This window comes from Lepisma saccharinum, chromosome 11, assembly GCF_977018435.1.
Source record: "Lepisma saccharinum chromosome 11, izLepSacc3.1, whole genome shotgun sequence".
NCBI classification, from domain to species: domain Eukaryota; kingdom Metazoa; phylum Arthropoda; class Insecta; order Zygentoma; family Lepismatidae; genus Lepisma; species Lepisma saccharinum.
In genome coordinates, this window is record NC_139239.1 from 84,756,353 (window position 1) to 84,773,132 (window position 16,780).

General features: G+C 39.5%; 1 protein-coding gene across 3 annotated transcripts in view; it reads right to left on the minus strand.

The window, feature by feature from the left end:
- Window positions 1–16,780, minus strand: part of LOC145994951 (maternal embryonic leucine zipper kinase-like) — a 325,396-nt gene that overhangs the window by 45,157 nt on the left and 263,459 nt on the right. For all 3 annotated transcript variants that reach the window (XM_083131477.1, XM_083131478.1, XM_083131479.1), the window contains exon 13: window positions 13,414–13,517. In XM_083131477.1, coding sequence (XP_082987603.1) covers window positions 13,414–13,517 — 104 coding nt within the window. The remainder of the gene's footprint in view (window positions 1–13,413; window positions 13,518–16,780) is intronic.

Consider the following 16,780-nt stretch of genomic DNA (forward strand, 5'->3'; position numbering starts at 1 on the left):
TGAAAATAGAGGAATATCTATCGCTCTTCTCGTTTTACTATTTCTTATAAAATCAGAAGCATTTCACATCACTGTCACAATCTAGAGCCGCTATTGAATACAGAAACAGCAATACTTCAAACTTCGAAATCGACACCGAGGGTGATATTTTTGTTACTTCACTTCACTATTCTACCACTCTTGGATAATCGCAATGATGAAAGTTGAAGATGTGATAGATGGAAGTGGGATGCAGACAATGACACATCCTCACCTTACTTCGAAGCGCGTACGGTAGGGTTGGCTGTTTTGTGTTTATCAGTTCACCAAATTAATGTATTCGTCATTCAAGATCCAGAGGTAGAAAAGCAACGTAAAATAACGAAAACAGAAAAAATACCATTCACTTATCATCACCCAACAATTTCATGCTGACCAAATCCACACACGATCCTCTTTTGGCATTCGTTTTGCAGAATGGCCTTGGGGATTAAACATCGCCCATTTACTGGTTCAGCTCGAGACAATCCAGGTGACCATGTTATCGAAGCTTATCTTCAATCATTCACACAACTTTGCTATTTGCTTCTTACAGGTTTGACATCTTAACAGAACTTCTATCGAACATCGCTCATAGAGTATATTTTAGCTATCAGCTAAATTTTCACATATATTTTTTATTTTTATTTAGCGTCGCTTTTCTTCCTCTTTTGGGCAATCGCGACGACGAAGATGAGTGAAGATAAAATAAATAGAACATTCAGAAACAACAACAATGCCCAGACCGGTATTCGAACCCAGGATCCCTGACGAAAAATCGTCTAGTGCTACCACTCAGTCAATTTTCACATAGAAACTTACACTTACACACCTCTTCCTTACATATATGTTTTGTTTTACCTGCTGCACTTCTCTTATGGTGAATTCTAACCCCTCATTTCAGGTTTATCTCATGTTTATAGCTATTGCTTTGTAGTTGATGATAATCCTATTACGCCATGTGAATCTTACTCCAACAAAAACCCTGTTAGAGGATGGAAACGTTACGTGTGTAATGTTGTTAAAAGTCTGCTTTGGTTAGCTTTTTTAGTGTATTGAATGAATATTGCATTTTCATTTCGTGTTGAGGCATATTTTAGTCACCTCGATTTTGCATTTAAAATATGTAGGTCCAGTATATATTAGTCATTGTGAATTCGAGTCACTTAAAACATTTTGCGTTGTTGCGAGATTATCTATGAGGCATAATGAACAAGTAGAGAAAATGCAACTTGAATATCAAAATTGCTATGTCCAACTGATCTCCGAAAGCATTGTTTAGCACGTTACATTTCAAGTATAGTCCATGATTGTATCTAGTATATGAACGAGATGTGTCCCTCCTCTCAAACAATACGTGGCTTGTCCCCACCGAACGAAGGGTGTCACTTATAAATTAAGTGTCCGAAAGCAGGTATTAGTCATGAACAGAACAAAAAATACTCCTGAGCAATTGCAAATTTTATACTCCAGTTCATGGCCGGGAGTTATTGACGGTCTCCCCACCTTATCCGTTTTAGGTTCCGGGTTCGAGTCCTGGTGTGGCAATCTCTTTTTTAAGTGTCTCTTCATCAATTTAATCTCATTATCATCCATCTTCATAGTTTCGATTAATTGTAAAGGTGACATAAAAGCAAAGCAAAATAAGAACAAATACAAATAATTGTAAAATGACTACAACGTCAAAACTACATTTGAAAAATAAAATGCGAGCAGAAGGTTCATCTTCAAACAGGCATTTGGGGAGAATTGTGTAGACAGACAGCATGCTCCAGAAAGTTGGCAATCCACGTGAAGCATGACCTTCGATACTGGAGTTGAGTTGTTCTTTTCAGGAAAGTTTGCTTGACGCTCCTCAAGCGTCTTATCAAGATTGCCTCGGTGTTCGCAGCGTTGCCAACTCATTTTTCGTCGAGAAAATATTTTTTTCTCCTAATTCATTTGCTGTTGATTGTACAACGGCCAGCTGTGTGAATTCTTCTTACATGGTATTTTACCACTGACGAGAACTGACATCGTTGGTAAGTGTTTACCTCTATTTTATTATATTTTCTTCATCTCTCGTATTTACAACAGTGTTCATTTTAAAAACTAATATTTGCACATTTTTAAAAGTCACTCTAGTTTCGAAACGTTGTGGAAAATACCGACACTGAAGCTAACACGTGCGCTGGGAGGGAGGGGCAAGTGCCGACGAATAGAAAGTGGTCACCGCGCGCATTAATACAAATTTCGGTAACTTATTGGCCATACCTACTTCGTTTTAAAGCTGGAAACAGTATAACGCATTTCTTTGACGTTTTATGTAAACATACGTCGTAATTATTTGCGTTCGTTTCACATGACGTGGGACATCTAAGAGATTCATTCATCCTCAGGAGAGTGCGCCACTGTGCAGAATTTGAGCGATATATAGGCTTAGTCATTGTGATGATGCAGTACATGATCCATATTTTCAGCAGGATGGCATCTCGAACCATTGAGTACTTGGCGCTGATCCAAAGTTTCTTTGAGAACCGGATAATTTTCTGGAACTTATAGCCAACGAGAGTACCTGATTTGACACCCCAGACTTTTTCTGAGAGAGTACCTCAAGGAAAACTGTACGCTACACGCCCTTGGACATGGATAACTTGAAGGAGAACATGATAAACGAAAGCACCAGTAATGACAACAGCATATTCCAACGAACGGCCAGGAACATGAATTCACGTGTCCAGAGGAGGATTGACGATATATTCAGCATATAGCTAATGTAAAGTTTATTAACTCCCACATCTATGCTACATTTCAGGTGAAATAACTCTTGTTGCTAGCTTTATTCTTGTTCAGATTTATATGAATCACCCTGTAGAATTTTAAAAATCTGGTTCCTACCAGTCATAAAAGAAAATGGTTACCATTACGGAAAATGAAATGTTTGATATTTTTGACGCGACAGAATTTTCTTTCCTAACTGGAAAAGTACTTATAATTTGAAGTAATTTGAACACGTATTATTGGATAGTTAAAGCATGTTAATTCTTTCCATATGTAACACAATTCAAAGGGCAACAGACAAATAATGGCAGGATTCCTATCGTGTTAAAAAAATCAGTTTGAATTGTTAAAGCCTTATCTAGCCAGTGGAGTCTTCTTAAAGTACCGTGCGTCCATTTCGATCTGCAGCCGAGAGATCGGGAGAAGCGTGGCGGGCGGCACTGACGCAGATGCCGACATCTGCGGCCTGAAATGTCCGCTTATTTTTATGGACATATGCAGACATTTATATAAATATTGCAAAACGAGCACTAACCTGTGTTATAAGAGTATGGTTTTAATTTTAGTAGCTTAGTGACTGTATGTGCCGATGATTTTGACACGCCCACCTCTTGTGAAACACGGCGTAGAGGTTTGTTTGGAGAACGTTCTAACGCTGCACCAATATCATCGAGTTTTGCTTCGGTTAGAATCCGTCGTTTTTGCTTAGGTGTTTTAAAATTTAACGATACAGTTTCTCGTAATTTAAGGACAAGATATCTAACCGTATCTCTGTGTGGAGTTGAAACGCATGGGAATTTCTGTACAAATTACCTACACACGTCTCTACACGAGTTTGTTTTCACGTAGGTACGTGTCATACATAAAAAAATCTTTGTTCTAACGTGAATCTTGCGGCTGGCATTCCAATCGTCTCACTGACACGTCACACATGCACACTACAATAACACAAACAAGTAACTGCAAGTAACCAAGAATATCACTCTTGCGCACAGTACGAAATTAACACGCTCTTGGTTTACATTGCTCGCCACTATATTTACAACTCTGTCTTCATCTAGTCGCGAAGGAACAAAAAACTCGAGCTCGGATATTTCGGATTGCGAGGAAGCTCACGAAAACCATTCATTTTATCGGTTTCGTCTGCAGTGTAATCCTGATACAGTGTTGCACATTCGAAACCTCCAAACGATTCCCATCGCCACAAAACTCTTTCAAGGATATAAACTTAAGCAGGACGTTACTGATGAAAACCATGATTAAAATGCTTTTTTATCTGTGGCTCTTAACATCGTTTCTATAGCGTATTTATTTGTGTATATAAGAGCAGAACTTGGATGAATTACAGAAGAACTTTTGCGTGTTATAACACAGGTTAGTGATGGTTTTGCAATATTTATATAAATGTCTGCATATGTCTATAAAAATAAGCGGGCATTACAGGCCGCAAATGTCGGCTTCTCCGTCAGCGCCGCCCGCCACGCTTCTCCCGATCTCTCGGCTGCAGATCGAAATGGACGCACGGTATTAGCCGAACTAAAAAGTATGAAGGGTCGACTCATCGTCTTCTTTAAGGGTTTCACGGAATGTTATTATTAAGTGCATTCCATGCACTACATTGGTGCATTTCCTGCTTTCCCAGAAATAGGGAGTTTTTTATACAGTAATCTGAACCTAAAAAAATTGAATGGTTTTATGGTGATAGCACTTACAAATTTTTCAAGAGCTTTGAAGCTAATAAAGTTTCATACCCTATTTAATTTCCATTCTGAGCAAGCATAATTAGCTTTTCTTAATCCTTATACAGTAGAACGTCGTTTATCCGCACGTCAGTTATCCGCACACTCAAAAAAGCAAGAGCGGCAAAAAAAAAGACGATCAAATCTGTTCCAAAGAAAAAAAATGTGATTATTTTTTTGCATAAATAACACAGTACTGTAACTCAAGATAATCCAGAGCGCAATATTTTCTCACGTATCAGGCAGTTGAAACTGCACTTTACAAAATGTAAACTCTTGTTAATAGGAGATCCTTTTAACTTTATAGTACACACACAGTTAGGTGCATATTTCATACGTTCACCATCCCTCGCCCATCAGTTCATCTCTTCTCTCTCATATATATATATATATACATGTGTGTATATATGTACGTATGTATGTTCCGGCATAACTCTCGAACGCCTGGAGCAATTTGAACCAAACTTGGTACACACATGACTTACAATCTGGAAAGAAATACTGTGGGGGTAAGACACCCTTGGAACTCCTAGGGGTGGGGGTGGGCAGCGATCCGATGCTCACAGCACCTCGGGAATTGGAGGAGCTAATGTATTGCCTGCAGTCTTGAGAATCAATATATTGATTCTCCCCGGTACTAGGGCATTGAGACTCTTCAGACTTGTGGCTCATATACAAACATCTGCTTGGCCCCCCGAGCAACATACTGAAATTTTGGAAAAAATCGATAATTTTGTTTCTCTTATATCCTCGGAACCATGAATCCTAGAGACATGGGGTTTGTTGCTTTGGCCTGGGCATGTCAAGATGCAACTTTTTGATGTCTATAAATTTTTCAAAATATCTTGTTGTTCTCTAGATCTTGAATAACTTGCCTATTTTTCAAGATATCAGCATGGGGGTTGCATATTTGAAATCTAGAGGCTGTTTAGAAGTTTTGTTAAAAAATCGATAATTTTTTTAAATTTGAGATTTGTCAAAAACTATCAATACTAGAGACTTGAAATTTTGTAGACATATTCTATTCGAGATTCTCCACATTTTATGTCTCTATAATTTTCCTGTTATACGCAATATTTAAGCTACAAATCTCTGATTTATATCTGTTCTATAAATAGAATTTTCTGAAAAGTGCAATATTAACAAAGTTGTTAATATCTTCGGAACCATGAATGCTAGAGACATGGGGCTTGGTGATTTCTCATGGGCATTTCAAGATGCAACTTTTTGATCTCTATAATTTTTCAAAAATCTCTTGCCATTCTCTAGATCTTGAATAACTTGCCTATTTTTCTTGAATAACTTGCATATATCATACAATATCAAGAGGGGCATATTTTTAACAAGTTTATGGACAACAATCTCACAGAAGTGCCTTTTTGTAAGTATAGGCACATCAATCTGAGGGGGCTCTTCCTTTCTCATGGAATCCATGAGGGCTTTTTTTACAAAAATCTTGGATTAGAGGGGGTGCTACACTTGAGCAAAAAGCTTATATGCTCATGTTGAGCTAGTTTTAAGTATAGCCAAATATGCTTGGGGAGAGCTCTTCCTTTCTTGAGTTTATAATAGCACAAGTACTACTACTGATGAGTTATCGTTTTAGCTAACACCGTGCGAAATCTGTCCTTCGCGGTGCACAAGAATGGCCAATTGAAGCCTTTGCGGAAAAACAGAATCGTGACCTCCGCATCGTCCAGTGAAGATCGCAAGATCTAAGGCGAAAATCATTCAACAAGACTGCAACTTGCCGCGTGCAAGAAAGTCCATATCTAACGTTTTAGCGGAAGTGAAACCTCGGTCATCCCCAGATCCACCAAACATACTTGATTGGGCACACTCGAAATAACAAAGCTAGCAAAACGGTACACTTTTATGGTTGCCATGCATTATAAGGACATCTCTGTCTCACGGTGCTTCGAAAGCAATTACAAACTGAATCGGTTCAATGAGCCCAAAAAGTACCTCTGTGAAAAACGTGAAATGGATGAATCGAAATGAATTATTAGACAAGCACAGTGGTACTGAAATCAATGGCATATAAATTAACGGTTCCAACGTGCGAACCCCCTTTTAGGTAAGTGAACCAAAGATGGCCATAGTTAAGCTTCTAGGGCAATTTACAAACCTCTAATGAGAGAAAAATTTCTGAAATTTTAAAAAATAACTCATATAACTAACTAACAACGTATACCAAATGGATATTTTGAAAAATTGCTTCTCACTTTTTAAAAAAATAATAATTAGGAAACAGTTACGTTATGGGCCGGCCACCTTTGGAACAGGGTTCTTAGCCCTATGCTTGTAGTTGCTTAGAAAACGTTGCTTGTGCTCAAGAAAACACCTTTATTCGTGTTTATACAATTTATTATAGAAAATTGTTAAGACTCAAACATTTGATTATTCACATGCATTACATACAGAAACGACGAATAGCAGTCCTCCGTGGCGGAGTGGTTAGCACAACCCCTACGACGCCAGGGGTCCCGGGTTCGAATCCCGGCCTGGGCATGGGTGTTCTTTGCGAGTGTCGCTTCATCAATTCCACCATATTATCATTCATCATCATCTTCGAGACTAGCCAAAAGTGGCAGAAAAGCGAAGTAAAATAAACTAAATCAGCCATGGGTCATCTTAGGAACTCCTTTCTAAACCACGTTTTTAATAAAAAATAGGTATCCTTGCTTTGACAAAATATATTTTTACAGTCTAAGTATGGTCAAAAAGATAATTAAATGATCTCTCAAAATATGTATAATATGTGAACATTAGATACTGTCAAGGATGTGCACACACACATTTCTTAATTACCTAAACATAAGGACGACTAATCTACTCACTCCTCAAGACAAGAATTTCCATAAAATGGCTGCCGGCAGCCCAAGACAGTTTTCTGCATAGTGCACCAGAAGGGGACTCGTTACATTAATCTAGCGCCATTTGTTAGCTGTGTTAAATACTAATATGATTTTCGTAAAATAGACCACCTTGCGAACACGCGCTAGCTTTGGTTCACCTACATTATTCAAAAGATCGTAAAATGTCAATTATTATTTGCTTATTCACGTTGAACAAAACTATGCGGTAGCTGAATCACAAATTTGTTCAGTATTCTTCTGAAATTTCATAGTTCGACAATGGAATTAAAACATTCGATTAACGTAAGCAGACAGTCACTCGCAACATTCACTCCAATAACACGTATATATACAGGGTTATTATAAATGATGGACCCATTTTCAAAACATCATATTTATTGAGGCACAAATCCAAAGTGAACAAGGGAAAGAGGAAGGTTCAAAGTTTGTTACCACAATGTTTGTAACTGTTATAAATGTTCAATGTGGCCACCATTGGCTGCACGGCAAACATCGACGCGGTCGCCAAGGTCGCCATCTCGCTCACAACTGACAGAGACGGTCCTCTCGCGAACTCTACCGGCCGCTTCCGCAACCACCACAGCCCGCCAGAAACTTTGAACCTTCCTCTTTCCATTGGTATATAGCTTGTTCAATTTGGATCTGTACTTCCCTACCTATGACGTTTTGAAAATGGGTCCATCATTTATAATAACCCTGTATAGTGACTCATAAAATTGAACGTAAACCAAACTTGTTACAAATTACAAAGTAATAATTAAGCAGGAAAAGCATATTTTGTTTAATAGGATAAACATTATTGAACAACGGAGTTGTGCGAATTGAATTTAGTACAGAAATTAGCATAAAGCTAGTAATAACTTTAATACGAAATTAGTAACAAGATGAAGTACGTAAAACGCGACGAAAAATTGAACGCACAGTTGAAAACAATCCATTAAGAGCGTTAGTGAACAGTTTAAAATAAATAATGAAATTAAGTAAAGTTCCATGCTCGTGTGGCTACTTTCAGTGCACACGCAGTGTCGGGTTACATAGTTTGTGACAAAAGTTTCACGTGGATAAGAATGAAATGTACGTACAGAAACGTCAATTGGCCATATTTTTTTCTTTCTGCAAGAGGCAATTAATATTGAAAACTTGGAACGAACAACAATGCGGTTGAAGGTCATAAAGATACACAAGTGCATAAGATATACGTGCATAATGACTAGGTAATGCGGCTACTTTTTACGAGAAGGAAAAAGCTTCGAAAAATGTGAACGTCATCTTGTTCCCAACTGCAAAAGAACATCACAAGTGCCTCGCGGAAACTTTTCCGAAATTAACTTCTGATGTTGCCGCAATAATGAATAGTCGAACTGAATGTGTGATACAAATTTCCCTCATTTGAATTACAGTGTGCCCACAAAGTAGTTTTGGACCTCCCCGAGTGGACATTTCAATGCTTATTAATACAATACGAAAGGCTATGGCTTCCGTTTGTTGCCTACGCACATGTAATCGAAACCCCATTTCTTGACTCTCACGACTAAACACTCAGTTGTGACAGATTGAACAGCTTCTCTGATTCTCACTTTCAAGTGCTCAATGCAGTTGACCCAAACACTGTACACATTTTGCTTCATGTAGCCCCGGAAGTAAAAGTCTAAAGGCGTGAGGTCCGTCGATAGTGGTTGGCATGCCCTGTTCTACCATGTGGAAATGTTATATTATTATACCTGAAACAGTCTACTCACTAACCGATGACCTGTCTGAACGTTTTGCGTCCGACAAGCTGATAGTTTCCTTAAGCTGGAGATCCCACCGGCGATTATTTTCATGTGGGGGCTCGTCATTGAACACGCGACAATATTCGCAACGAACATGCGCCATCAATTCAAATTTCAAAAGCCAAAGGGCGCACTGAATCTTCCCTTGAATCGTCCACATCGTTTGCATCCCCGTCACGTCACGTGACTACCTATTTCCAGGGTTGTTAGAGGTCCGGGAACTGTAAATGAATTAATTCTCTTCCGGCCCGGAAGGGAAAATCGGCGAGCGTAAATGGGTTCTGGACCGTAAAGAACAGATTTCTCTTCTAAATATATCAATTCGATCCCGGAATAGAAATATCACGAAAAAAAAACGTACAAAAAAAGGGTTTAACCTTTAAAAACTGTACTAACTTAATTCTCTGCGGAAAAATGTACCAGAATACTTGGAAGAGATATTATCACGGTCCACGTTGTAAAAAATCCCAATTCCGGTCCTTTGGCGAAAGCTGTCGTTTCTTCGTCTCAAGCAAGCGTAGTATGCACGTTCGTAAATAGCGTGATTGTAACATTTACAGTGTCAGACTGGTACAAGGAAATTGTGTTTAACAAAGTAGACATTGTACACAGAAAGAGCACTGTTCAAGTTGATAAGATTCAACAGATGCCTGTCTGCTGCTTTCATCGTTCATTTCATTGGTTAGCACGTACCACGTGATCATACACAACACTGCACACCGCTGCAGAACGTAGTGCAAACGGTGCAGACACCAAATCAACAAAGTAGACGTCTGGGTGTTGCACTTAATAACCAACTAGACGCGTGAGTGCAGAGAGAGTCAAAAAGTGCGCTAATGACGAAGGGAGATTGCAGACCGAAGCGACAGGTGACACACGAGCCCATTCAGTCTAAAGCAAAATATTTATTGCGCATGCGCGAACAACAGACCGAGGCGACATAATGCATAATATTGAGAAAACTGCTCAGTCCGAGCGACACGCAAACAACAAGCGAAACGTGCAGCTAGATGTGTCTCTTCGTTTCGGAAAGGTTGCATTTACTTCTGATGGTTGGTTTCCAACCGACAAGTGTCTTGTCAGTTGTCACTTCGATCTGAAATCTACCTTAGATTTCGTAAAGAAGTATTTTGACTACGACTCCAATACAAAGAGACAGAGGATCCTTAGGTCGTGGCTGCAATACTGTACTTCAGGTAAGCGGGTGTTGCGACCACGTGCGCCTTCCGGTTTTCGTGATGCTTCTGTCAATGTCAAAGTGAATTGGAGTTATCTTCGATTGTGTAAAAATTCTACAAATGGGAATTTCTATGTAAACGAAACTGAAGATACTGACGGTGTGTCTGCACTTGCGCTAGTCCTTGTTTCTTCTTTATGGAGAATACAGAAGGTTGTTTCACGTTGATGGTAACGATTTCGATCACTAGGGAGCAGCACGTAGTCACAACACAGAGCAGCCAGAGCCAGTAGGACGAAGGTACTGTGTGTTGACTTGCAAAGACGATGGTTGGTGTGTGAGTGAGTGTTTATATGGCACCAAAAATTCCAGTCTTTTGGGAGGGGTACATCTGTGCCCTTTCCGACGTTGGTTACAGTTATAGCCAGATAATTAAACAGTGCAACATGAAAGCATTCCATGTATCAAAGAAGGGCATGAATGCAGTGTTGAATCGCCATAAAGCTTGCACTGTACCTGTTGCTGGAACCAGTCAAAGTGGGCCTCGGACATATCGGAAGCCCAGGCGTTCCTCCGATGTTGTGCGGAAAGTGAGATCCTTGGTGCAACGTGAAAACCCTGCAACGCAAAGAGTGATTGCACAGGCAGTGCAATGTTTCCCTGCAACTGTAAATCGCATCATAGCCCAAGATTTACAACTTGTGCGGAAGCACAAGGCTCAAGTTCATAAGTTGCGTGCCTCACATGTCCAAGAGAGGAAGACCAACAGTCGGAAGCTCTACGAACGCCATCTGGCAGGGGACCGCTGGAAGTATGCGGTGTCCCTGGATGAAGCATGGGTGTATCTGTCGGGATGTGGTAAAAAAGGGTGATCTACTATCGTCCACGTGATGCAAGAGGTCGATCTGAGTGGGTACGTGAATGTGCTGAAAGGCTTCCACGCGGGTTCATGGTTGTTGGTGGTTACTGCCATAACGGCAAACTTCCACTGCGCAGAGTGGGAAAAAAGGCTAAAATAAATGCAGCCTATTACCAGCCGAATATTTTGGAGCCACTTTACAGACATGATATTCCTTCTCTCTATGGCAGCGACACATCTCGTGTTGTCATCCACCAGGACAAGGCTTCCAGTCATACAGCAAAGTCCACGCAGGCATACATGGATCGGATGGCACGTGAAACGGGCATTCATGCAATCCCCTTTACAGACATCCCTGTGAAATCCCCCGATGCCTCTTCCATGGATTTTTGTGTGTTTCCGTTGTTGAAACGATCCTTGGGAAGCAGACGGCCCCGCACAATTGAGGGTCTTTGGAAAGCTTGTCAGGAGGAATATGATCGTTTGGACCAATGTGTTCTTCAACGCAGTCTCCTCCAATGGAAACTCCTCTGCAGGGCCATTGCTGCAAGACAGGGGTATCACGTGGAGCACCACCGCTCGTGGCGTCACGGTTTTTCTTAAAGTCACGTGGGTTCTAACTTTGTTACCATGGACGTGAAACGACCTTCTGTAACACCAATTTTTCACACTTCGTCCTCGATCAGATTTACTCATGCGTTAATAATTCAACAAGGGAGGTTTATGAACGTGGCCCATGAGAGAACAACAGTGCTTCCCTGCGCCACGTTTTCTACAGCCGCTGAGTGTACCAATCCAATATACGAGCGGAAGTCGGTAAATAGGTCACAAACTGATAGCTGAAATAGTAGTGAGTAGTTTCTGAAGGTGTCATTAGGTGGCAGCACATTCCAGCTTGATATTCAGTTAGCTGTCACTAAAAGCACGGCCATAAAAATAGGCGGCTGGGGCAGAATTGCACTGGTGACACATATGGGAAAAGCAAAGCTAGAGGGGGACAAAAGTAGCTGGTTCCCGCACACTATGTGGCACCGTCAGCCGGGCTGCGTTGCCTAGTTCGAGCGTCAGACCAACCCCTCTCCGGGGCACTTTGTGTCATCCCTGACCATTCGAGTAAATACTGTCAGTTTGTATCACATGGATTAAAAAGACAAATTCAACAACTAGATCTTTCATTCTCTTAAACCTCCTAACACTCGGAGTTGTGCTCCGACGTGGCAACAGCATCCATGTTCCGGGTGTTTCATTCGAACAAGTGGCACCCCTACAAAATTCAAATGCAGCAAGACCCACTGAGTGGCCACCCCGTTCTCCGGACCTTACGCCCCCTGACTTTTACCTTTGAGGCCATCTTAAAGCCATGGTTTATCAAGACAAAATCAATGATCTCCCATATCTTCCAGTACCGGATCAAGCAAGCGTGTAACTCTTTGGACCCTGCAGTGCCATTGCGTGTCTATGAGGACTGGCGGAAAAGTCTTGCATTTTGTGTGGCACAGAACGGGCAACGCATACAGCACATCTTGTATGACGCCCAATGTGAACTTCAACTGTCAAAATATCCTCAACAAATAAAGATAGGGGGGAAAATCACTGCATATTCTTGTTTCTGAGAAAACGCACATCTTAAATAACGTACCACATGACCCCCTTCCCATTTCAAAATCTGGAGGTAATTCCAAAATGGCGGCTTTCAAGATGGCCGCCATGATGCACACTGGACCCATCTGGTGTGCACCCACCCCATTACCCAAAGCTGAAGTTTCATCGCCCACCGTCAAGCCGTTTTCAAATTAAAAGGGTGGTGCTGGACTTTTGCCTCATCATGTAGAACGACATTGTTGTTTATGATTTTTTTTTTTGGTAGTTCCCTACCAAACCCTGGTACACATGACGTGCATTGTTCATACATTGTTCAGTTCCATACAGTGTTCTCTTTCATTTGTATATTTCTATATTTTGTTCCGATCTTGCATTCTCGCAGAAAAATGCCATGACTTATGCAACCCTCGTATACACAAATAACTTCGGTAAACTTTCTACCTCTAAAGCAGCAATTCATTATAAGTCCGTTACACGAGATCTACTTGATGCCATCTCACAAAATGAGTAAACATAACCAATAATCTTGCTTTTGCCCTGAAATTTCATTTTGTTTTTCTCTCCCACACTGATCTTTTAATAGTGTAAATTAAACTTCTCAACTTACCCTTTCTGCTGACAAGGAATGCCTTTGCTAATTAGGGTGAGTTTAAGCTCCTCTAGGACTTGGTCTGCATTGCTGGTCCACGTTGTAGAAACGTTACACAGGCCCTAAAAGGAGAACAAATATTCAACTAATGATACCATGATAAATAAAAAAATAAATAGTTCCCACGTTTCTTTATAACGTCTTACAATAACAGCGGTTACAAGATACATTGAAACTTTCACTTCAAGCTGTTATTATTCTATTTAGTTTCTTTCATGTAAACGATCATCCTTTTGCCTTGATGAACGTTCTCTAATTACACACCAAGCCGGAAAAAATTATTCATCATTATATACTGCTGGACAAAAAAAACCGGACACTTGCATTTTTTGTGATAACGCAATGGGTCAATAAAAGCTCTGGTACATGGGCTAACTAAATGTTGCAGAAACTGAATTAAGTACGAATGCATAAACAAAGTCCGAGCCTATGAATGGTGCATATGGTACTACATGATCTGCCGAACATTCTGTAATATACCTGCGAGCTGTTATTGCAATTCAGATGTCAAATATTAAAGTGTCCGGTTTTCATTGTCCAGCAGTATATAATACTACTAAATTCGCTAGCTGTACATATGAGGCATTCCATTGTCATGGGTGGTCCGCCCAGATTACATTTTTGGCATTACAGTAACTATTCTACTGATAGTTGAGAAACATGAGTCCGTGTCGCTTGCGCCGAATCATTTGCGCCGAGGCTTCTTATCGGTTTATTTCCGCCATGACATATGTCATGGCCTTCCTTGATGGGTTTTCCCACAATCCGGAGTGTCATTACCGCTGCGCGCACGTATGTTTATGACGTTGCCCAGCTGCAGCTGTATTTATCTTCGATTGAAAGGAAGGTAATTGGTAAATGAATGTAAGATGAAAGTATATATGAGGTATCTACATTGGGAAATTAGTATTTATGTAAAACTGAGACTTGAGAGAGACAAGATGGCTGAGAATATGGAAATGATAGCCACAACGCGTGGAAAGAATTCAAATAACGTTTGTATTGTTGTTGTGCAAGTGTATCAAAATATTGTGTCTATATATATATATATATATATATATATATATATATATATATATATATATATATATATATATATATATATATATATATATATATATATACATATATATATATATATATATATATATATACACACACACACGTAGCTATTACTTATATAATGTTTGCAAAAAAATAACACTGTATTTGTAATGTTTTTGACGATTTTATGTTGTGTTTAATAATTAAGTGTAATAGACTGCACATTTATGTTGCTTCCAAAGTGTACATTTACGTAGTACTTGTAGAATGCTTGCAATATTTTAACAATACTGTATTTACGATTAACGATAAATGATTAATAGTTGATAGGCTGATGCTGATTTATGTTTTTGTATTGTGGAATAAAATTGATACAAGTAATCCTGTGTAACGTCTTTTGAAATAACTAGCCTAAATAAAAGTCATATTTGACTCTCTGGATAGGTTTAACTTTTCAGTGTAAACACAGCTGTGCAACGTCATAAACACACCTTTGATTTATGCACTATGTGCCCAAAAACACACGTGCGCGCGGCGGTAATGACACACTGGATTGTGGGAAAACCAGCCAAGGAAGGTCTTGACATATGTCACGGCGGTAATGACACACTGGATTGTGGGAAAACCAGCCAAGGAAGGTCTTGACATATGTCACGGCGGAAATGAACCGATAAGAACCCTCGGCGCAAACGATAGGACACCGAGAAACATAACTACCCTTAAAATAGTTTCCCAGATTAATAGCTATAACCGAACAATTTTGTATCACAGGTGGGACAGATAAAACAGTGTCTCTTTAACTAATAAGAAATTTACTTTAATAATTTATTCAAATTATGAAAAATATGTTATTTAAAACAAAGAAAGAAAGAAATTGACCTTTGAATATTCTAGTGGAGTTGAATGGTAAATGTAACAGTTAAAGGAGATATGAATTGTTTTTTGGTGTCAAGGGTGGGACACAATACAAAACAAAAGTTCACCGAACAATATGTATCGCACTTCTACCTTAATTATGTATAATACTTGAATTTTTATCCAAATGACGTCTACATTGTTCACTTACAAAATAGAATAAAGTTACAGCATTTCATTTCATTTCAAAAATTGATATCGAGGGGCGCTTTGGCATGGAATGCCCAACATTGATTTTATATTTCTAGCACACACAGCAGGAGTTAACAACGTGTGCTCTGCGATAAGAACCAAGAGTTTCTTCCTTATTTACTGGTTTCTAAGTGTAGTATAAAAATCCTTTACAAACTTTTCTTATTTTACGCCGCTTATCTACCTCTGTAGGCTGATTGTGATTCTGAGGATGAATTCGATTAAATCCGTGAAGGAACAATTCACAAAGAAACATCAATGTCCAGGGAGGCCGCCACTCGACTGAGAATCTTTGATGGCAAAAATCTGGGTAAGAAATTCAACATACTGAACCACCGTTGCGGCGAAGTGCCATTTCACACGAATGCGTATCAATCCATAGTATTATTCTTTAATTTTATTTTAACTTTCTCTAAGTTTAATTTCACCTAAGTTCATTCACTTGTTTACACCAGCTGTCCAGTCCTCTCAGGTATTTGAATTATGCACAGTCGTGTGTTACGCAGACTTCCAGAAAAGCATGCAACCATCTTGATGTGAACATTCAATCAGTGCTATAAGATAAGAGGATGGTATCCCCCAGTTTGCAAAAGTTTTGCTGCCTATCAACGTGTTAAATCAAAGAAGTGCACCCCCCTCCCCCCGCCAACACTCAGCTTGTCTCAATTCTCCATTAAATTTCCTCCCATCTAGGAATTTCCACTTCAAACTATGCATTCTAGTAAATGCTTTGCCATTCCATCTGGATGCTACTGTAGTTTTCTCGTCATGTATATTTTTTACCGGCACTTAGTTTATTCACATTGTAGAGATACTGAATTTTACAGAAGTAATTTATGCAGACTCTGACAACTTTTCTAATTAGTTTATGGAACATGCCCCGTGGTTAACAGCCTTAGACAACTGATCTTCTTCTTGCCTGATTGTTCACGTTCAGGATGGACGCATGATTTACTTACGAGCAAACATTTGGCCAGGTGGGTAGAAAATATTACATTGAAACAATTTCATTTAACCTATATGGACCTAATAGCTTCACCTTTTGTAGAATACGTGTTGTACGTTTCGTCATCTAGTTCTGTCAAACAAAAGAACTTATCACTTTTTGAAGGATTGTCCGCACCACAATTCAAAGAAAACCAAGCAAATCTGGAATACCCCATTATGCTTGAAA